The sequence below is a fragment of the Magnolia sinica genome, chromosome 17 (genome assembly GCF_029962835.1).
Source record: "Magnolia sinica isolate HGM2019 chromosome 17, MsV1, whole genome shotgun sequence".
NCBI classification, from domain to species: domain Eukaryota; kingdom Viridiplantae; phylum Streptophyta; class Magnoliopsida; order Magnoliales; family Magnoliaceae; genus Magnolia; species Magnolia sinica.
In genome coordinates this window covers 57395621-57420213 of record NC_080589.1, presented here as the reverse complement: position 1 = coordinate 57420213, position 24593 = coordinate 57395621, and the positions used below count along the sequence as shown (strand labels likewise).

The 24593-nt window shown below is 39.1% G+C and overlaps 2 protein-coding genes across 2 annotated transcripts in view; one reads left to right on the top strand and one right to left on the bottom strand.

The window, feature by feature from the left end:
* Positions 1-524: 524 nt before the first annotated feature.
* LOC131230537 (protein REDUCED WALL ACETYLATION 1-like) lies at positions 525-1152 on the top strand. Its single transcript, XM_058226446.1, has 2 exons — positions 525-736; positions 856-1152. The coding sequence occupies exons 1-2, from the start codon at positions 599-601 to the stop codon at positions 1150-1152; spliced, it is 435 nt and encodes a 144-aa protein (XP_058082429.1). The 5' UTR covers positions 525-598.
* An 18715-nt stretch (positions 1153-19867) lies between these two features.
* Positions 19868-24593, bottom strand: part of LOC131231899 (uncharacterized) — a 102047-nt gene continuing 97321 nt past the window's right edge. Inside the window, exon 10 of the mRNA XM_058228256.1 lies at positions 19868-20083. Within this exon, the coding sequence (XP_058084239.1) occupies positions 20062-20083 (22 nt within the window). The 3' untranslated portion in view covers positions 19868-20061. The remainder of the gene's footprint in view (positions 20084-24593) is intronic.

Below are 24593 nucleotides of genomic sequence, written 5' to 3'. Positions count from 1 at the left end.
CATTTTTCCAATTTTTTTTTTTCTTCAGGTGTCATTTTCCCTTGGGATCATCCCAATATTTGTAACATGGATTTATTCCGAGTTGTTAGAATACGGGAAAAAATCAATTTCTATGAAAGCGTGAGCTATAATCTTCCAAATCTAAAAAATCAATTTATCTGTGCATAGTCATCTGATCACTGCTTTGTCTTTGGATCTGTAGTTGGGCCCATTTGAATAGCATCGGGCTCTTCGAGAGAACTGATCATGTACCTATTGCATGCATTTTGTTAGTAATTGGCATCCACCCATACATATCTATTTTGGCCTACTTCTACATATGCGATCGTACAAATCTCTTTGGAGAGTCAAAAAAGGTGCAGTTGTTATACTCTGCCAAATGCAAATGCTAGCCCATTGTTAATTGATAGTAGTCTCTAAACCTCATTTACAAAGTTCGGGTTTCATAACATGAAACATCTCATGTGTGCAGCAGCAGCTTATGCTGGCATTCTAGGATATGCTTTTTCTACCATTGCTTTGGTGTTGGCTTGGTATTGTCAATCTTACTCACGTATCGTTTCCTAAGACACCTCTTATTTTCCAGGTATTGTTTTTGATGTACCACTACTATGCTGCAACAGAGATTTATAATGCAATCCGTATGTTCATTGCGGCATATGTGTGGATGACGGGATTTGTAAACTTCTCTTATTATTATGTCCGGAAGGATTTCAGCATTGCACGGTTTGCACAGGTAGCCAATTTCTCAAATTGGTGTTTACTTGTTATTGCAGTAAGATGCACCAAGACTTGCATATCATGTTTTCTGGCTCTAGTCAATCTGTTTCTGTCAATTAATATCTCATTGTACAGATGATGTGGCGGCTTAATTTCCTTGTGGCATTCTGCTGCATCGTGCTTAATAACAATTACATGCTATACTACATCTGCCTAATGCACACCCTTTTCACTCTCATGGTTTATGGTGCACTTGGAATTCTAAACAAATATAACGAGATAGGGTTGGTTATTGCTGCAAAAATCGTTGCCTGCTTTTTGTTGGTTATTCTGATTTGGGAAGTCCCTGGAGTATTTGAGTTGATTTGGAGTCCATTCACATTCCTTCGTTGGGATGATATATGCTTACTATCACCCAACTGTAAGTTTTGATGTCGTCCAGTTGCCCTATTACTGTTTTCAGATTGTCCTAAGAAAATGTCATGCCTTTACAATATTCTAAGACGCTGATTTTATTTTTATTTTTGCTCTGTGTCGAGTTTAGGAGCTCTCTTTCTTGTGAATCATAGCTAAATTGGAGTTACATGTTTGCTAATATAGGTTGAGAGATGGATGTAAATTTTGAAGGAAACTGAAGCAAAGATTAGAATATCAATCAAAACAGCTTTTGTGATGATTTCATTAGCGGTAGCCTGCAAAAAATGTGATGCGTCTGCTTGACACTTTTAAAATCCATCTTCTGTTCTGATGCATGCCTTGTTATGTAATTTTAGGTGGGCTATCTCTGGTTCGAGTATATATACAAGTTGGATAAGATTACTAACAATAAATACCATCCTTATACATCATGGGTCCCGATAACGTATGTGTTTCCCTTGAACATATTGAGCATTGATAAGTTATTTACCTGATACGGCTGGTTGGTTACTAACATGCTCTATGGCTCTGTTTTTTTTTTTTTTCCAACCCCATTTTGGTGAAGCAGTGTCTACATTTGCTTGCGAAATTTCACTCAGCAGTTCCGTAGCTTCTCATTAACCCTTTTCGCGTAAGAGCACTCTGATTTAATCTAGTTGTTTAATAAACAATCCCTTTATTGGACAGAACCACATTTGCCGCAGATTCTGTCATTACGGTGCATTGAAATGCGCTGAATCAGTAGAAACCGAAAACAGCTACTTGACACATCAGTAGCTGAAGCAAAATGACTTGTGTTCTTACACCATGAAGGTTTTATGTTTCGATTATTATTTTAAGTTCTTGTAATGTTACACTTCTCTTATTCTCGTGGAAATTTGATTTGATTAGTGTAGATTGGCAGCCTGCCAACAGAGGCAGGTCTTTCATCAACTCAGAAACTAATTCCCCTTTCTCTAATCTTTGTCGTGATACAGTTGACATAATCTTCTGAAGCATACAAGGATTCCCATGGTTCATAATCATATTACCCTTGCCATCATTTGTCTTTGACTAAATTCACTGCTATATTACCTTTTGTTTTTACTTGGATATGTCGCTTAGGCCCGTTAGCTTGGCAACTTGGAGAACCTTATGCATTCAGTTCGTCTTTATCTAATTTGGATATGGCAGGAGTTGCTTTGCACCATTGTTGGTTTTGATTTTGCATTTTGAACATGATGAAAAACATGCCTGACATACCTGTTTTGGATCCTTCTCATTTTATCCAATAATTGTTAAGGCTCCTTGTTGTTGCTATAAGTTGTTGGATTATTCTTTCTAGTAAAGCTTCTTGCCTTATTTTATTTCTCAAGTTCTGAATTCTTAATATTTTTCTTCAGTTTCCCGGGGAAAGCTGTTGGCGTGAGATTCGCTGGCCAAGCTGCCGCTGCTTCTGCTACAGCTGAGGAACAGGTCTGCATTTTTTAGGTCTCTTAACTGTGGGGGCTGCTGTCCCTAAGATATATCATTTTCTTCTAGATTTTGTGATAGATCCATGTATATTTTCTCCAATGAAATCCTTCTCTATTTTTCAGGACACTCTAGCGGGAGATGATGATGATGAACTGGATCTCTTTGGTGATGAGACAGAGGAGGAAAAGAAGGCAGCAGAGGCGCGGGAGGCAGCTGTTAAAGCATCTTCCAAGAAGAAAGAGAGTAAGCTCTATCAATCATAAAATTGGCTGTATTAATCATTTTGCTACCATATTGATACAATTTTTTTGCTATCAAAAGGAAACTAAATATAAGAAAAGTTGATGCGACTGTTTTGGGCCTTCTAGCTCTACCAAACCAATTACGTTAATGGTGGACTTGGGATGATCTTGCCAAGAATTGCTTTTTGTACATCGCCACTTATTGTATGCATTGAATTGACCGTGAATCAACATGGAATCGTTTGGAATGAACATGAAATGCATGGAAATGACTGTGAAATGCATTGAATTGACCGTGAAATGCGCGGAAATGAACATGAAGTGAAGGGAATTGACCGTGGAATGCATTGAATTGACCGTGAATCAACACGAAATCGCCAGGAATGAACGTGAAATGCATGGAAATGACCGTGAAATGCATTGAATTGACCATGAAGTGAAGGGAATTGACCGTGAAGTAAAGGGAATTGACCGTGAAATGCATTGAATTGACCGTGAATCAACACGGAATCATTTGGAATGAACGTGAAATGCATGGAAATGACCGTGAAATGCATTGAAATGACCATGAAATGCATGGAATTGACCGTGAAGTGAAGGGAATTGACCGTGAAATGCATTGAATTGACCGTGAATCAACACGGAATCGTTTGGAATGAACGTGAAATGCATGGAAATGACCGTGAAATGCATTGAATTGACCTTGAAGTGAAGGGAATTGACCGTGAAGTGAAGGGAATTGACCGTGAAATGCATTGAATTGACCGTGAATCAACACGGAATCGCCGGGAATGAACGTGAAATGCATGGAAATGACCGTGAAATGCATTGAATTGACCGTGAAGTGAAGGGAATTGACCGTGAAATGCATTGAATTGACCGTGAATCAACACGGAATCGTTTGGAATGAACGTGAAATGCATGTAAATGAGCGTAAAATGCATTGAATTAACCATCCTCGACATGGGTTATTGCTTAATTACTATAATTCTGTATGAATCATCCCACATAGATGGTTGAATCATTTGTATGAACTATGATAGCAATGCAGGGTCTTTACTTCTCTTTTTCTGTTTTTGGAACAACATTCTCGAGCCAGGGAATCAGGAGCTACATATATGAAGTTCTTAGGACAACCATGAATGTAACAGATTGATGCTACCTTCTTTACTTCAACTTCAAAATAACACATTTGCAAGAGACAAGAAGTCACCTCCAAACGCATAAACAATATAATTATGATGACATGATAACATCCATACACTACTTCACATGATAAGCAAAAGTGGAAATAATTTCATTTCTAATCTAAGTTTGTACATTGTTCCCATACATACCTAACCACCTGAAAAACATAAATATCGCAACTACTAACTATTAAACTACTAGATGGAAATGATCCATCCCAACTCCCTAATGCGATATCGAGTTCGGCGAGGGTGGGGGCACTCCCTCCTTCTGTACACAACACAACACTGCCTTTATCATTTGATGCATACTTTCATCTTATGCTTCAGATAGTCCTGGTCCTTCTTAAGCTCAGTTATACTAGCCTCGATCGCCAATAAACGCTCATCTACAGTCTGAGGTGTATTGGGCACCTCACCTGCATCATCACCCTCTTGTTCTTCTTCAGCTTCACCCTCTTCCTCTTCTTCAGATTCATCCTCTTTGTCGCCTTCTTCCTCATTTCTTGTTCGTCTCCAATTTCTTTCAACCACCTTGCTTCTTGTCTAAGGCCACATTGCATGCAATTTAAGGTCTCTTCGGTTATCACTTTTTCTAGATGTGAGGGGCCGTTGGATGCCCTGAACTCCTTATGTCGAGCTAGCTTGCAAATTAGGCGGCCAAATGGGAGGGAGAGATTACATCTTTTTGTCCTCATAGCCTTCACTATATGGTAAAGGATAATGGAGGGCAGCCACACATTCTCCCCATGCCTTATCTGGTACATTATCTCTACATGATAGACAGAAACCTCTATGCTGTTTCCCGATCTCGGATATAAATTGTGCAGGAAGATGCGATGCAACAGTCTGTAAGTTGGAATCATTTCTTTGTTTCTGAAACTACTATCTCTCCTCCACTCCATGAGGTGGCCACACAAACTCCTGCTTAGCTCACTTCTATGCTCCGATGTGTTCAACTTCTTTGTGTCAGTGGGGATATGGACCGTTCCTAGTGACACGCCAAGTATGTTCGTGATTTGTTGTACACCGATGGGACGCACCGTGTCTCCATATGAAATGTCAAATCCGAGTGGGTTGAGTCTTGCATTAACAATTCGAGAGTAGAAAAACCGTACATCACCCTCATTGGCTCGAAACTTACCTTCAAAAATAGGCATGTAACCTTGATGCAAGAGTTGATCTAGCACGTTATTTTCGCCAAATAGTCGGTCCCCCACGGTGACTTTGAAAACCACTTCCCAATTGGAATGTCGGCCCGCATCCAATGTCCGTGCAATTTGATTGTGGGCCCTCTTCGACCTCCTCTCACGAGGTGGTGGTGAAGAAATCATTGCACCAACATTGACCGCCCTCACATCTCCTCGAATCGGAGGTGATGATGGACTCGCGTCATCCGCAGCAACCTGCCTCGTTCTTCTTAACATCCGTGGAGATGATGGACCCGTCTCCACCACTCTCTTCTTCCCCATTACCGAGATAATCATGAGGATGGAAAATATCACAGAAAAGAACGCAATAATACCCATGAGGATGATGGGTTTAGAAGATGGGAAGATGGTTAATGAAAAGATGGTTGTGGAAGATGAAGAGAGAGGGTTTGGAACTTGAGAAGATGGTAGAAGGATTTGAATAAGAGTGGGTTTTACGAAGGAAGAAGAAGAAGGGGAAGAGAGACGAAGAAAGGGTTGGGAATGAGGCTTTAGGCGTGTTTTGGAGGTTATTTAAACGACTTATGTGGGACTCACGATGGGACCTACAAAAATAAAGGCAAAAATACTCGAGCAGCACCACCGCACTCGGGTGGCACTACTGCCCGGGCTATAACCGTAGCTATATCCGTATCCCGGTGCCCTCTTTTCTTTTTTTTTAATGCATGGAGAATTATATTCTACCTACATTTTTATCCAACATATACTTATATAAATATGGAAATGAGCATGAGGTGAATTGAATTGACCGTGCAATGCGTGGAAATGACCGTAAAGTGAAGGGAATTGACCGTGAAATGCGTAGAAATGACCGTGAATCGACACGGAATCGTTTGGAATGACCGTGAAATGCATGGAAATGACCGTGAAGTAAAGTGAATTGACCGTGAAATGCACAAAAATGACCGTGAAGTGAAGAGAATTGACCATGAAATGCATGGAAATGACCATGAATTAACACAGAATCGTTTGGAATGACCGTGAAATGCATGGAAATGACTGTGAATGAACACGAAATCACCGGGAATGACCATGAAATGCATGGAAATGACCGTGATTGGGCAGCGATTCAATTTATGGTTTCAAATCCACTCGGTTTATGCTTACCATGCTGTTCACATTAGAATATCATTTATAGCTGTATGGGACCAAAGACCAAGTCATTCAAAGTGTGTTTAAAGTGAAAATGCTTGATTTTGCCACTGTATAAAATTTGCATCTTGAATTGGTCACACGGGCACCATTTTAGTTTGATTCTCCTGCATTTGATTTGTTCACAGTCATATCATATGTATTACATTCACAATCGTATACCAAAAAATGTATAACATTCATCACAGTCGTTTTAAAAACAACTATAACATTTACAGTCGTATTACAACAAATGTATAACATTCACAGTCGTATTACAAAAAATGCACAAAAAATTACATTATTCCAGATGTATTGGAAATTTGCAACTCCGATGATTATGGCCCGTTTGTTTGCAATGTCCACATTTTTTGGTTGTTTGCTCCTCTCCACGGGAAAGGATCCGTGCCTTCTTCGGTCTTCCAGCTGCCCTCCTCTGTAGCGGTGGCTTTATACTCACACACAAGTCCTTAAATGCTAATGAGATTTCCCATTGGTTCTTGTCTCGTACTAGGTATACGGAATCTTCATACGTGATCTGGTAATTCCTCGCCGTGTACAACGGGGAGCAGTATGAATAATGAGGAAGTTTATAGTTTATATATGTTGAAAGAACATGAAAACAAGGCAATCCCAGTACTTTAAACTCGCAGCATGCACATGAAAGCTCATTGAGCTTGACTGTATCATTGTACTCTCCCATAATATAGTATTCATCTTGAGAAATTGCATAGCAACGAACATCTCGTGCCTTCAGTATGAGATCCTTTAATTGTTTCTCGGCCCACGGTGTTAACGGTCCAACGAATGATGATGTTGATTCTCTTCGCTTATAGAACATCTCTTGAATTTTCAATCTGATCGTCTCTATAAGCATAGTCACGGGAGATTCTCGCGCTTCTTTGAATAGAGCATTAATACACTCAGTTATGTTTATAGTGACTAAATTGAATCTTTTTCCTGAGAAGTGCGATGATGCCCACTTTTCATGCCCTATTTTCCTCAACCATGCATGTACCGGGGGATTGGCAAGTTCGATATCATGCATTAGCTTTTCGAACTCAGCCCTCCTACAAGTCTTTATAGCTTGCTAGTAGTATATTTCTAACGACTTGTCTTTGAACATGTCCACTAAGTTTCGATATATATGGTAGGTGTAGTAGCCATAGATTACTGCTTGGAAGACCTGGGGAACTTCTTTCATTAGACCTTTATGCCAGTCTGATATGATCACAAGACCAGGTAGATCGCCTAACAAACGACTAAGGTAGGTAAGAAACCAGTTCCAACTATTGCTGTTTTCTGATTCTCCGATACCAAAAGCGACTAGAAAGATATGATTGTCGCCATCCAAAGCCGTAGCGACGAACAAAACACCCTTGTACTTACCTTTTAGATGCGTCTCATCAACGGCTAAGACCCTTCGCAGACATGTTCGAAAACTTCTGACGCACTGTCCGAGCGCAACAAAAAATCTCTCGAACCTCCCAGTTTGTTGATCCGCAAGCAGGGCAGTCAGTGTCCTCGGGTTCGCCATCCTCAACTCATGCAAGTACATCGGGAGTTCTTTGTAACAGTCTTCATAAGACCCCATTACACAATTGATTACAATTTCTTTTTCGCGCCATGCCTTCTTATAGCTAATAAGAATGTTATACTTTTCTTGCATTACTAATATAATGTCCTTCAGCCTTAATCCTAGCCATTGCTTAATGCGATTTACAGCTAGTTCACTGGCTAGCTTACTGCTTGCTTGCCGATGATCACTCTTCATGTATGACATTCCACATGTATGTGTGGATGTGTAAGTCTTAATCTTGAAAATTCCCGCATCATTCACCCTAGATGCATGTACCCTCCAATCACACTTATCTCCTATACACGCCACGGCGAATTTCTTGGATGTGGAATACATGACCTTATATTGAAAGTTGTTGCGAATTACAAATTGGCTCGACACGTACTTACACAGGCTCTTATCCTTAAACGTTTGGCCAGCGGCTATATCAATCACGTCATTAAGTGGATGCGAATACAATGACAGGTCTGCATTGGTGAAACCAGCATCCTCGAAAGGCACAGTGGGAAGGCCGGTGGTGAAGTTAGATGTTCGAGCCTACTCGGGCAATGGAATGTCGCTTCCACTTACGTTGATGGCGTTGGATGTTGAGGCCAAATTTACTCTTATAAATGAAGGCGATGACGTATATTCACTTATGAGATTCATGTCAACCGACGCCCTCACTTGACTTGTAATGAAGTTTGATGTCTGAGCCAGCTCAGGTACTGGGGTGTTGCTTAGAGGAATATGTGAAGGTGATGCCTTTACTTCAACTTTTAAGATATCTTCCTCACCCAAACTTCCTACTACTGAGGCGTCATGTTCGAAACCACTGAAAGCCACCGGGTCTTCAGGTATTGCCTCGTTAACGCACTCCATTGTCTCGATGAATAAAGGGATGTACCGATCCGAATTCTTCAACTGTGCTGCCAACAACATTCTCACATCTTTATCGTCTTCAATTACAATCGGAGGGACTAATTCATTTATGTAGGGAAACAATGCTTTCAACCTAATATCATAATCCTCAGGTTCACACTTCGCAATCTTGTACATTTTCGATAGAAGCTCATCATATGTGGTGTCAATGCCCACAACAGTAGTTTTCGAGTATCCACCCTTGTACATGTATCGATTGTTTTCACTTACTAACTCCCCACCATATGAGCATAGGATCATTATCGAAGCCATTTTCTGAAAACAAACATAATAATATAACTCGTTTAGTATTCACATATATAAGGTGGATTTGACCAAGTAGTAGGAAATACAGCGTTGTACTAGCTCGAATATAACCGACTTATCGGTCAAATTTTCTAAGTAAAGTGAAGGGAATTGACCGTGAAATGCATGAAATTGACCGTGAAGTGCAGGGGAATCCATGGAATTAACCATGAAATGCATGGAATTGAACGTGAAATGCATTGCATTGACCATGAAATGAAGGGAATTGACTGTGAAATGCATTTAATTGACCATGAAGTGAAGGGAATTGACCATGAAATGCATTGAATTGACCGTGAAGTGAAGGAAATTGACCGTGAAGTGCATGGAATTGACCATGAAGGGAATTGACCATTAAATGCATTGAATTGACCGTGAAGTGAAGGGGAATCGGTGGAATTAACCGTGAAATGAATAGAAATGACCGTGAAGTGAAGGGAATTGAGCGTGAAATGCATGGTATTGACCGTGAAGTGAAGGGAATTGAACATGAAATGCATGGAATTGACCATGAAGTGAAGCGAATTGACCATGAAATGCATAAAATTGACCGTAAAATGAATGTCTTATTGACCGTGAAATTTGAATTGTATTGGTATGAAATTCCCAATTTCAAAGAAAGCAACAAATGTATTCAATATATAACCTTCACAGCCGTAGTACAAAAAAGGCACTACATATTTGACGGTCGTATTACAAAAATGCACTCCAATTTGAAGGTAAAATGCATGAACTTGACCAAATAGTGCATGAAGTTGACTGATCAATTCAGTAAATTGATTGGGAACTAAGGGCTTGTTTGATTTTCCAAAGAGAATGTAAATACCTATAAATAGCCAATTATTATAGTTTCACCTGTTTGAAAATAGCAACATATTCCTGCCTTGAAAAACGGGTCCAAAATTACTGGCATAAATTTGTAGGCCACACCGTCATGTATATGATGTATCCGCATCGTCCATCCGTTTTACCGTAACATGTTGAGGCATGAGCTGAAAATTGAGAAAAATCCAACATTCAAGTGGCCCACACCAAAGTAAACAGTGGCTCTAAGAAGTTTTTAACGGTAAGTGTTTGATTACATTTTTACTATGGTGTGGTCCACTTGAACTTTGAATCTGCCTCATTTTTTGGCTCATGCCCTAAATTCAGTTGTCATGATAGATGGACAGTGTGGATAATCCACCTACATCATGGTGGGCCCCACTTACATTTGGCAGTCTCCTCGAAGGTAATTACCCAGGGAAATAATTATTGCCCATTTCCATTGCATTTACATTTACCCAAGAAAATCAAACATGCCCTAAGTGAAATTAACCCCGAAAATTCGTCAAATTGACCGCAAATTTTCTTAGCAATGCATGAAATTGACACGTGAAATTTACTTAGCAATGCATGAAATTGACACGTGAAATTGACCACAAACTTCTAGGTAATTTGTTAAGAATTTAAACGTCCTTACCTCGTGCCGCCGCCGTATCAGTAAAATCCTATTCGAGAAGAATAATAAGAGTACGTTGATGTGAAACATATTCTTCGAAGACAAGTCTTCAAGATCTCAAATTTATCAATGCATCCACGTCCTCTTAGAAAAAGAAAACCGCTCGCCTTGAGTAATGGATGATAGAAGATGTAATGTGATGGTCGGATGGGGATTCTATGGAGATTCTATGGAGATTTCATGAAGAAAATGGGTGAAAATAGGGATTAGGGATGGTAGGGAGAGTTCGGACATATATTTGCGTGTAAGGGAGTACATGCAGTCATATTTTTAGAGTAGGGGCATTTTCGTGACGTGCAGAGGCGTCCATACAAAAGAGACTTATTTTTGGAAGCTTATAAAGAAGTGGGCTTCAAAAGGTTGGTGGGCCATATATGGGTCGTACAGTAGGAAATTTCTCATTACATGGTGTCAGGGATTGTCTTGTAATCCCATTGCTTAGAAGCCATCCCACTTCATGTTTCGAAGCAGCACACCAAATGAATGTGTTTCAACCCTACCACTATCGGCCGATGCTCTGTGGGCCCCACCATGATATATGTGTTTCTTCCATGCCGTCCACCCATTCTTCCATATCATTTTATGGCATGAGCCTAAAAATGAGTTTGATCCAAATCTCAAGTGGACCGCACTGTGTTAATTGAACGCCCACCGTTAAAAACTTCTTAGGGGCCACAAAAGTTTTAGATCAAGCTGATATATATTTTTTCCCTTCATCTTCCGAGCCAGCAATCAGATCAGTCACGTCAACTTTCAGCTTTCAGATCTGAGTTGTAAGGCTTTTTTTTCTCTGCAATCTATCTACTCGAACATTGCAGATTTGAAGTTTCAGAGAGAGATATCTCATAATGGATGAATGGTAGGAATCGCACTGAACTGATCAACCATTTCAATCCCTTACAGGATTACTGATCGACTCTCTCTCTCTCTCTCTCTCTCTCTCTCTCTCTCTCTCTCTCTCTCGATCCAAATCCGTAATGTCTGGCATTGGCCTTTTTGAAGCTGAAGCTGGCTCCCTCACCTTCTGAAAAAACTAGCTTCAAAGCCCGTCACTAGCCCTATCTAGTGACAGCGCGTCTTTATGACCTAATCAACAGGTTAGATGTCAAATAACCATTACAGTTGGCCCTAGGAGGTTTTTTATTGTGGAATTCAATCACTACTATTTTCCCATGGTGTGGTCCACCTAAGATTTATATCTACCTCATTTTTGGGATCAAACCCTAGAATTATATTTCAAAATGGATGGATTGCGTGCATAAAATACATATAGCATGGTGGGGTCCACATAACACTGACCACTAGCCAAACCACGTGCATTTGCAATTGCCACAAACCACCACTGCCTATAGTGCATTTACGTCACCCAGTTATGTGGACGCCATTATGATGTATATGTTATATCCACACCATCCATTCATTTTACGACATCATTTTATGGGATGGGCCCAAAAATGAAATGGATTTAGAGTTTATATGGACCACACCACAGAAATCAATGGGTATAATAACGCCCACACAAACTTAAAGTAGGATTATAACAATCCCTTGCCCAGGCGCCGATTCCAAGAAGGGGGTTCAAAACCCATACCTGATGTGAGTCCCAAACAGGATGTGAAATGATCCATGGGATCTTAAAATCCACTCCCGCCTAATCCCCTTTAAACCCATGCACCAAACGCCCCCTTAGGGTACTGAGTTACTCAATACGCAATCGGCTTCTGCCCAAGCAAGCTCAAGGCAAACAAAAATGGTTATGTGGCTTGCATAGGTATAGAGAGGATGAGAGTTTCTGATGTGGAGGAAATGACTTCACGTGGATGAGATCCATCCCGTCCATCAGTTATGCCACCTATGTTTGGGTTAAGTCCTAAAATTCAGGACGATTCAAATCTCAGTTTAACTACTATTGTGTATAATGTTGTAATGTCCCGGATTTTTTTCAACTTAGAGATGGACGTCCTTGGGTAATGGGTCTATCATAACACCTTATTGACTTCTCAAAACTCAATCTCAAAGTCTCAAATCCCCTTTCAACCCATTTCCTTCAAAATCTCACCTTTCACCACCTTATTCTTCAAATTTTTCTAAGTACTTTCATATTAGACACTAATCCTAAATTTTAAGTGATGAAGAATAATACTTAAACTAAAATTTATTATAAATAGTAAATTTATAAATAAAATAGGTTTTTGACCATTAAATTTATGGAATCTCACAAAATAAATAAGTCATGTGGATAGATCAGCTTCTCCTACCCCAAATTCATATATGGCACGTCGCATAACTTATTTCAGAGTAAAAAATATGCCCATTTCAAGAAAATGAGTGGCGAAACCACCACCAGGCAAGCGTGGTGGCACCGCCCACGGTCCAGCGGACCGCGGCACGCCGCCAGTGCACCGAAATCTGGTGGACCCTCGCTGCAGTTTTCAACCGAGTTTAAAAAGTCATATCTCCCTCAATATGACTCCGATTTAGGTGATTCAAAAGTCAAACTGAAGATTGATAAATCTAATTTCATATAAAAATAAGTAAAAATAAAATAAAAATTTTAATATAGTTGAATTTAGGTTGATGTGACAACTATCTAAAAATTATTAGTCTTGACAGCTGCTACTTCTAGAATTTTTAGAATTTTTTTATAATATGAAATCTAATAAAATTTGGTAGAGATAAAGTAGACTTGATGATGAACTACTAAAAAAATAATTAAAATAATATACTAACTAAAAATGCTAAAAGGGGACATAGAACTACCCCAGGACCTTATTATGTCGTAATTAGGGCAGAATTTAGTTAAGTACTAAACTAAATAATTGGTGGATTTAGATCTAACTACTATTTACACAAATGGAAAGATCTAAAATCATTAATACCATTGACTCAACGTCCCTTGCAAAGCTAGGACAAATCCTAAAACCCAGTTGCTCTTTGGAGCACATTGAAACTCCATATCATACCTGAACCACATGTCGAAAGTCCGATTACCGTAAAACTATAGGATTACGTCAGTCTTATTAGACTTGACAAACATTGCGGGAATCGAGCCTAAACAGTATCCAGAACCGTACAACTTGAGCTCTGAGTAGAGTGTGTGAGAAACGCAAATACCTTTAGAAAATATATTGAAACTTAAGTGAAGACTTCAGACCATCAGATTCTGACCAAACTTCACCCATGGGTCAGGGAAATTTTCCTACACCAATCGGTATATTTGTGGCCCTGATCGAGGAACGACAACCGTCGATCTGATACAGGTCCTTCACGACCGATCCGTTTGTCAGATCGTGCCAAAAACACAGTCCTGACATAGATCCCTTGTCAGGGAACTTACTCTATGACGTATGTGAGTTGTGGACCTCCCTATGGGCCCTTTTTGTAAAAAATAGTTGCCCTTTGGATACAAACTAGGTATACCACCATTTGCACCGCTTTTGAGCCTATATAAAGCCCTTAAAGCCACCTCTCTCTCTCCCATATGAATTTCTCCAAACTCCAGGAGAGAGAAGAGAGAAAAGGAGAGAAAAGAGTGAGGAGAAGAGAGTGAGATTGGGAGATCGTTATTGGGATTCACTCCCACTACTCCACATACTGAATCGCCTCCCCACCATCGCTATATGAGCCGTTTCAACTTCGATTTGGATAAGAAATCTTAACCCTGATCTTGTTTTAGGAATCCAAATAGAGAAATTGATGAAATAGCTAACTCGTTTTGTGATTTAGGTACCGTTGTTCAGTATACAGGAACGTAGGATTTGAACCGAGTTCGAAACGAGTTATCCGACGAAAGGTACAGACTATAAACATTTAGCTTATGGTTTTCAAGGCTTTCAATGTCAGCTAATGATTTATGTCTAACTTAATTGCTTTCATATGATCTTAGTTACGACGTTTTCCATGAATTATACATGTGTAAACTACATTGAATATATTATGCATTCCACATGTTTGTTAAAATGTTTGTATGAATATGTAAATATGATTTGTGTTTGCTATGACTATTAAACTATGATTCATCGTTGTTTTATGCATGCTGACCTCTGTGTGTAAGGATTTGCTAAGATAAGTGTTGTAACTAACCTAATCTATATATTGGGTAAAGGGGTAGCCTAAGTGTTTGATAAATTGTCTGAATGAGTGTGAAATGCTGATTTGGGCTTGTTATGACTATTAATCTAGGATTCATGTTTGTTGTATGTATGACAATCCCCTTATGAAAGGATTTGCCATAATATATGCCGTAACTAATTTAGTGTATGTATAAAGTAATGTGTAGTCTAAGTGTTCGATAAAATGTCTGAATGAGAAATTGCTTGATGAATTGTATGTAGTAATGGTGTTGAGATTGATTCTTAACTACCTTATCAATATTTATAGTTTCCTTCATATAATCTAAATTGCTACTACGTGATTTATGGATGAAATGCATATGTATAATAATATGTTCAACGTGTTTGTTAAAATGCTCAAATGAAATTTATATTTAAATTGTTTGTTAAATGTTGTTATGAGAATCACATGTGAATACCTATTGTAATTGAGTATGATTAGGACTAATACGTAGTCCAGGCAATCGGTGATGGTTCCCGATTAAGTGGCCAAACTAGTCTCGCCACATTGGATAAGTTCGATGAATCCGAGTTGTACGGTGATTGTCGACAGTGGTTAGGCCACGTGGAGTGCTTATGCGCTCCATGTCGATTAATTCAGCGTACGCTCATACTAATTGAACTTCTCAAATAACCCGATTGGCCTATTATTGTTTACCATGTATGGACACTACTGCTTGAATCTAAGGTACCACTTACCAATGTAAAGCCCGTTCAACCATGGTACCACGATCTGCTAAGACTCATGAGCGGGGCATGGTGGTATGGGATACTATGGTCAAGCTGTCGGCCTACACTGGGGTGACGAGCCTCCCCGTAGTGACCAATGAGCAACCCAAACTCATGAGCCGGGCATGGTGGTATGGGACACCATGTTCGAGCTGTCGGCCTACACTGGTGCAGCCTGGCTATGGTCCCAGCATGGGTTGGGGTGAACCGTCTGATTCAGACCCCCTCCAAAAATAGCGCTCCAGTTGGTAGGGCGTTGGTGGAGTGACCTCGAGTATAAACATTTGAACTTGCCTATCCACTGTTTTCATTAGGGGTGATGCCCTACAACTTGCCTATTGTATGTGATTAACTAGGATTAACGACCCTAGATGGATCCCCATTGGGTTAATGATATAAAGGGAGGTAACTTAGCTTCCCGAATATGCTATATGAATAAGCCTAATAAATTACTTGGCTAACACGACCATGCACTGCATTGCATGTGCTTTGACGAAGAAGCACACTTTTAAGGAGTTTGCCATGCGCGACCGTGAGATGAAGTCACTAAGGGAGTGTAAGTGAGTACATGCATTATTACAGCATACCATTCCTGCATTAATAAGAGTACTTAGGAAATGATTGTTGTATTGCTTTATCATTACTGCTTGACTGAATTGGTAACATGTTAACCTTTGCTTTATAGTTCCACTGAATTAGCTACTCATTCCCACCTGGGATAGTATTTTAAAATACCAACCAGACTCTAATTTAGATGCAGGTTCTGGTGAGGCTTATGCAACGGAGCCAGACTTCTTCGACGATGAGGAAGAGTTCTCTTACATGCAACTCTCGAGCAGACCTAGAGTTGCGTTGCCAGGATTACGGGACTATGGATTAGTTAAACCTTTACGCTTGACATTTTGTAAATTTTGGAAGCATATATGTATTTATTTAGCCTGGTAACATACTTATACTCTAGGGATTGAAAAACACTTACACCCTTTATATATTCATCTCAGTCTTTCACTTGCTCAATTTAAATAACTCTGGAGTATGATATGCTGATTTAGTGTAATCCCACTCATGTTTAATGCACTCATATGGACAACATTTAAACATCATTATCTATGTTGCATAAGTGATACGTTGGAACTCGGGAGTTGAGCTTTGCTCAACCCCCGATTTTCGGGGCGTTACAAATGTTGACACTCCCACCTTAGTAAACCGTGCACTTATCTTGAACTAGAGCGATTGATTTATAACCTTAAATTTCTTAGATAACCTACCCATTTGATCATAAACCTAAATCCACAATAAAACTTAAAGTTCCATAGAATCAGTTTACCATATAGGAAAATTTGGAGGGCAAACTCTATATGAATAGCCTATTTTTGTAGCTAGGAATTACATGGGTTCATTAAAGAATTGTCACAAGTTGTTGGGACAGAAATATATAAATTTATAAAAGAGTAGTATTAATATTGCCATCCACACCTATTTCAACAACTTAAACTTACATAGGGTCATCTCATGGGAAGGTGGGCTTGAAATGCCCACCCATATCTTTGCAAATTTAGGAAGATGTTAGGATCTCTCACAGGATCTTTTCGAACAGCTATAAAAGGAGAGTCAGTAGTTGGGTGACAATAATATTGTCAGCCTAGGGTAGAATGGCTTTTTATCTTTCCAAAGAGGTAAAATTACTTGTTTTACCACTTATCAAAGAACATCCATAATGCTAGGTGTCCCCAACTGATCAGATTACTCCATTGGCAAGTTTGCCCCCTCGAGTTGCTGCTTATTGCCAAAAGACCAAGCCATCCTCTATAAATAGAGACCCACCTATCTCATTTCAACACAACATACACTAGAGGTCATACTCTTGAGATACTTGCAAGACTTTTATGGAGTGAAAGTAGAATATAAAGAGTAGAGAGTAGATTTATACTAGATTAGGAGTACAGAAAAGAGTGAATGTGTGTCCCATTCATTTAAGCCTTTCAATCCAGCTTATACAAGCATCCAAGCTATCTCTACAGTTCAAGATCAACAAAGTAGGATTAGGATCCGATATCTGCGATCATCTCCTCTTAGGATGAGTGTCCTAGAACTCCTTTCCTCTTCCCACATCTGCACGTACACAGGCAGATCATCCATTTCATTTTGTCTTTACATTTGTATATCCACTCTCTCATATACCCTCCCCCATTTATAATTTAAGTAACTCTTGTTTGTATGCTCTATACCTTTTTGATCCCTCGGATCCTAGTGTATCAGAATTCAAGTGTTGCTTGAACGTACTTTTTTTTGTATCATTTACTTATCAACGGATTGTATTTGTTATTTATTTTTTTTCTCCTTAACAACTACTATCTCCTCAAATCTAACCTGGGTAAGACATCATAATCTCCTTACTATTAGTTCAGGTGAGTAATGATTCACTAGTTAGTTTATGACACCCTCAACAACCGACTAGTCAATTAGTATAAGCCCATCCAGAACCCCAAAAATCTCAAAAAATCATAAAAGCTTATAAAATAGAGATCGTGTGTAAGCGAGCGTAGAAGGGTGCCTAACCCCTTCTCCATAACTAAAGGTCCTTACCTAGAGTTCCTAGTCCTAAACCTTAATTAGGAGTCATCTTAGTTGAGGAGTCTTTTATTCTCCAATACAAGGCGATTTTATGAATCCAACAGGTCATAGGTTCTAGGCCTATACTAGTTAGCAGTGAGTCCAAATCTTTCAAATGTATTACGCTAAGTGCACAACATACCCATCTAAAACCAAGTCACAACACGAGATACATTTAGTGCATGCGTCGCCTGCAGGACAAAAATCACATGTATATATGTCATTTAATCTATTCGAATAACACACTCCACAAGGATGACTAGACTCCATGAAAGTTGGGACATTCAAAGACTCATGTGGGAGGTTTTTTAGCATGATTTTACATTGTTTCCTATGGTGTGACCGACCTAAGTCTTGGTTTGGATTGAATTTCTCAATCTATGGTGAAAATGTGGCAATGTACCTAATAAATGGGGTGCATTTAATGCACGTTCCTCCCACATATTGTTGTCACTCCCTCCATATGCCAAGCTAGCACAATCCCAAATATAATTAGTTTGAGTATATTTAGTTTAGAGAAACGCTCCAGTGCTCCAGCGGCTTTATAAGTCGCGGTGCACTTGGTGCACATTTCATAGGTTAACATGAGAATAACACACTAATCTAAAAATATTAACCATTTGATCAGTGGACCTAAATATGGACAGACATGATAATTCACACAAAAATAGGTTTAAGCAACAGTTCAATCCATCTATTTGTTAGGGATCATCATAGATTGCTTATGATTCACTAAAATAATCTTTGTTAGGCAATCATAATCGTTCCATCCGTGGATTGGGAAAAGGATGGCTATCAAAAATAAAGCAAAATCAAGGATTATTGGATCAACTTATCGGTGTAATTTTTGCATGGTAGCCATGAAATATGTTCTGAACAGCCATGAAATATGTTCTGAACACAATCAACAGTTCAAATCGATCGATGAAACTATCAAAGTGAAATGATGCAACTAGGAGCGCTATATCACACAGGTCTAGGCTTTTAACTATTTAGAAGTTTCTCATTTTAAGTTAAGCCCAATTGTTCAGCGCGCGTTTGTTGCACCAAATATTTCAAATTTTCATGAATGAGTTTTCTTAAGCCCACACCACCATGTAATAAAGCTCATGTACACACCACACATGTGTCAACATTTCATAAAAAAGCCCAAGATCCAATCCATCAAAATAGCACCACTATATTGATGCCCTAGCTGAAAAGTTAGGTTGGCTTTAGCTTGTAAAATAAAGTTATTACTCCTAAAAACTTGGTTGAAGTTTTCTCATTATGGAATAGACCTGCGAAGCACACCAAAAGCAAGAATACGATTGGAGGAGATGAAAATTGTTTGATGGAATCACCACTGGCCAAAATCTCCAATTCTATGACGAGCTAGAGAATGTAAAATAATGATGATTCAAGGGCCAAGATGAACAATTTGAATTCAAAATCCTTCCCCACCATACAAATTTACAATCACTACTTTACAAAATTTTAGATTAGTGGGATCTTTAGCTCTAAATTATTACTCAAAATAATTAAACATAAAAAATAGAAAATATAATAAAACTACAGTAAGGAGGTGTATGAGAAAGGAAAATATAGTAATGCACTAAGAAAAAATATATAAAAGGAAAGCAGCAAATGAACTACTCGGATTTAATTGAGAACCTATAAATGTGAGTGGAGATTGAAAAACTTTGACACTTCTTTAAGAGAAAAGATAATTGAAGCTCTTAGATCTTCAACTCCACTCTACTAAATCTTTAATCGGAAGATAAAGGGCCCTAACCGAGGATGTGAGTGAAAAAAGAATAATGCTAACACTCCATAATTAAAGAAGATTACTAGAGCTCTTCAATCTACGCCTACTCTTAAGATTTCACACAGAACTTATGGGAGGGTAGTCTTAGAGAGAGGAGAGCACTTCACACTTTCCTTTATGACATCTTTGCATAATCTTCAAAGCTTCTCACTCATAACCTTTGAGAGGGTGACCTTAAAGAAAGGAGAGCACTTCATCAGTTCTTTTTTAGGACATCCTCATCTAGTATGAGGCTTAGAGTTATGGTTGTGATGTGTGTTGAAAATGGGAGGAGTAATGAATATTTATAATTGAAGGTGATGACATTTTGGTTGTTTTTGAATAAATACAGGGTAAAATACTATATGGTTTGTTGTAATTAACTCTTGACATATGACATCTTCTTATTAGGTGGTTGGGGCAGTTGGCTTAGGGCCAATTTGGGATGTTGCATTAGAGTGGATTAAAAGGGATGGAATTAGATTTAAGGTAATGAGAGGACTGTCAGTGGTTGTCCTGGACTTCCAGTGGATTGGAAGAGCCTGGGATGATCTAGGTTTTCTATTTGGATAAGTGATGGGATTCGGCCCTCCTCCAGTTGTAAACTCGTGGGAGTGTTTGAAAATGCAAGCAATTTTCAACAGTGGGCGTCCTTAGCACCGCTGCTTCCTATGGTGTGGTCCACTGCAACCTTGGATCTACCTTTGTTTTCGTCCAATTCTCTGTACTAAATGAACCTTATGTGCGGACAGTGTGGATTGAAGTTATACATCACAGTGGGCCGCCTGTGATCCCATCCTGTATCCCACTCTGTATCGAGGGATGGACGAAGTCTAAAGGAGGGATTTCACGAATCCCTTCTGAGGTCGATGCAGTTTACAAGGCCTTCTACACTAGAGTAACATCCAGCCATCCAAATAGACTGTTGGATGGAAATCAGGATCAAATCCCACTTAATACCATCCAGTTCTGTCCAGTGTGTCGGGTCAAACACGCCCTTAGTGATTTTGGTGAGGTTTACAGGTAAAGATGTAAAGTAATTTTCTTTTAAAAAATTTTTAATAAGAGTTGAAAATTGGCTTATAATAAGATAAAATCTTAGCAATTTAGAAAATTGAAAAAATAATTTCATAACTAGATCATTATTAAAAGTGAATATCCAATATGTGATCGTTGACTAATCTTGACATATAACTAAATGGGTTGTTAATTGTGGAACACCTAGCAACTTCTGGCAGAGAAAATGTGCAAGTGAAAATTAGATTTCCATTGCTACTAGATGGTCAATATCGCCTTATTTTGGAGTCTAGATGTCTTGAATCAAGCTCTAGGTCAAGCCGGATGGGTTGGGTTGATACATAATGGAATTGTACTAACGTATATAAATTTGGATAAGGTGTGTGGTTCTGAATTTTTATGTAAAAAGTGAACTTTCTAATACAATTGACTCTTCATTTATGATGGGGTGTCTATAGATACCCCTCTTTGGTAAAGGTTGCATGTAACTAAATGACAAATCCTTAATCAACCTACCATTTTGGCCAAGCTTACAAGTGAATCAGTTTATTTTTACTTAATTGACTGCGTCAATTGTACATTCAACAAAATGCCACTCCCATGCTTCCAAGGATGAGAGACCATGCATGTTTTGCATTCTCACAAGTACCAATTATTATACTCCGATCGAAAGATGTGGTAGGTATCCCTTACTTTGAAATGGCCTTGGGATTATAGGCAAGTTTATATTTTAAAATGATTATTTGCAACTTAATTTATATTCTGTAGTCTGAACTTCTGATTTGACACTTCTGCCACAATGAACCTTCCACTGAGATAAGAGATTACCTTACCAAGAATGAGACTTGAATACTTCATTTTCTTACATAGATGAGGGTGTAATCAAACTAATACTAATAGTTTAGGTTAATCGTATGGTGTTGCTTATGAACTTGACAAGTCAAAATTGGAAATATCAAACATAAGTTGATGTTACATTGTACACACTTCGGAGTATGGAAGACTCCTTAGTTCTTCAAAAATCATGCACATTTTTTTAACATTTTACTTTCCTAAAAACACTTATTCAAGATGTTATGATTTAGGAAACTTCACCACTAAAAGATGGTCAGGATGGGTGGGGCCATAGTAGCCAACGGTCTACACAAGATATTGGGATCTTTGCACAAAGTTGAAGATAGAAGGTGAGTGCTTAGAGGTCCCCTAACCAATATGAAAACATAGATGATTTTATCACCCCTTTGATTCTATGCTTGAGATTGAAATTGCATGGAATAAAATACCACGACTATGTGTGCATAAGTATATATGAGCTAAGGAATGAAGGTTATGTCCTAGGGGGGTGATTAGGACCAATAAAATTTATGCCTTATAAATACACAATTGCTTTAACTAATATGTAATTAAACTAAGGAAATTAACACCAAGGCTTCCAAGCCAATAGTGGGTCCAATCATATAGATAACAAATCATATATCATTCAAGCAACTATTTTATAAATGATAGTGTACATGTGCATGTGGGATATGTTACCTATCAACTCCTAACATTCATCTAATCATGTATACATATAATTAAACATTCATCACATAAACATAATTAAACAAGTGCTTAAAGACAATCACAAACACAAGTATGTATGGTGGTTCGGTTTCCCTACTCATTCTCGACAGACGTACTTAACTCATAAGTATACCGGATTTCATTATTACAGGCTTTAAATCAAGTTCACCTTTAACCTATACAACCCTACACAAGGACCCTAGCGTACACTCCCGCAGGAGGCTCCCACAAGAGACTTGATTTAGTTTGTTATTGGCTAACCAACAACCTCAGTCTTAATCCAAGGAGTTACGTTTACTTCCACCAGAGGCTCCCTCAGATACTAACATGTATACACCCATGTCCGGTGGCCTACACAAGGACTTTGATTTAGGTCATATATAAGAACTAAGGTCCTACACAAGAACCTAGTCGAGTTTTTTAATTAAACTCTTACACTCAATCCTACACGAAGAATGAGCATCCATGGATTCACTCAATGATACTTATCGATAGAGCTAGGCAGAATTCGACCAGATCCGGTCCAAACCGAAGGCCAAGATCTAGTCGAATCGAGTAGGCCCACTCAGATCCAACCATACATCGAGTCAAGTTTGGATCAGTGGCCAATCCGGACCGATTCGATCCGTACAATGTTCATTCAACACTGTTTCCTGTAATGTTGTCCACTTGAGATTGGGATATACCCCATTTTTAGTTTAATACCATAAAATGATCTAGAAAAATAAATGGACGACATGGATGAAATAAATACATCATGGTGGGGTCCACAAAGCACCGACCACTAGCCATTGGCTGGTGGCAGGGGGAGTAGCCAATCCGTCCTCTCAGGCCTCAACTCATGGCTCGAGTGTATCGAGCACCAAGCTCTGCCAGACTGCCACAAGAAAAGAAAGAAAACAGGGAAATGGTTCTATGCGGTCGAGCTCATGGGAACTTCCCATGAGGTCGAGTTGTGTGGGCCCCATCGTGATGCGTGTCTAACATCAACACCGTGCATTTGATGGGTCCCCTTTAAATTATGGGATATCCCAAAAATCAGCCGTATACGGAACTCAGGTGGGCCATACCATCTAAAATCATGTGAAGACATTCCTAAAACATATAAAAGCACTTGGTGGGGCCCACCTAAAAATTGAATGCATCTAAAACTTAGTATGACCCCTCATCCAAGTGGGACACACATAATGGATGGTCCGGATTTGTGAACCACACCTCAGTGGGCCTAAAAAATGATTATGAATATTTTAATGGGAGGGTAACCCGTAACCCCTCTCAACTTTTGTACATGAAGCGGACTGGCAGGTGTATCACGCTGGTGTATTGACGTTAGCAAGTTCTGTGGGTCCCACCATGAGGTATGTGTTATATCCAAACTGTCCATCCATTTGGTGGGCTCGTCTTAAGGCTTTAGCCGAAAAGCAAGACAGATCTAAAGACCAAGTGGACCACACTACAAAAAAAATTAAAACAGAAGATTCGATCTGAACCGTACCCAACCCGATCCAACTCGATTTCCCTAACCGAGTCGGACTCAATTCAGGTCAGGCCAGCAATGCAACGAATTGGATCGAGTCAGAGGACCCAGACTCCATCCCAGATCGGATCGAATTTGGGTTAAAAGTGCCCTGGTTTGTCAATTAGCGTGATCGTTGAGTCAGCTAGACAGAGAAGCCTCATAAGAAGATTAATCAAGCATCTGCCTCAATTGGATATGTGCCTGAACTCGCCACAGGTAAATCTTAGCCTCACATGCCATGTCTCAAAACACCAAGTACTTAAAACCCTTAAAATTGGATAGAACATCCTAAGGTTTTTGGTTAGAAAACTTTTTCAAATCTTCAAGAAAATCTTTAAGTTTTCTACCTTTGTCGATTTATCGATACATGGTTCGATGAAATCGAACCTTGTTATCGATGTCCTCGAAGCTCACTCGATATTATTGAAATGAGGATATAAAATGTCCAACAACCACAAAGATCTTTGGACGAAATTATCAATGTATCAATAGACGGTTCGATATTATTGAAATTTGAATCTCGAGTCCATCGAGTAGACTCGATAAAATCGACATCAGGTCTGTTATGCCCAAAGTTCTACTATGGCAAATCATGTAATCCTCAA

Bases quoted from the DNA above. Each gene is read 5' to 3' on its own strand.
- LOC131230537 (XM_058226446.1), top strand. From the start codon at position 599: ATGTACCACTACTATGCTGCAACAGAGATTTATAATGCAATCCGTATG. The intron at 737-855 runs GTAGCCAATTTC...CTCATTGTACAG, and splicing joins GCATTGCACGGTTTGCACAG to ATGATGTGGCGGCTTAATTT.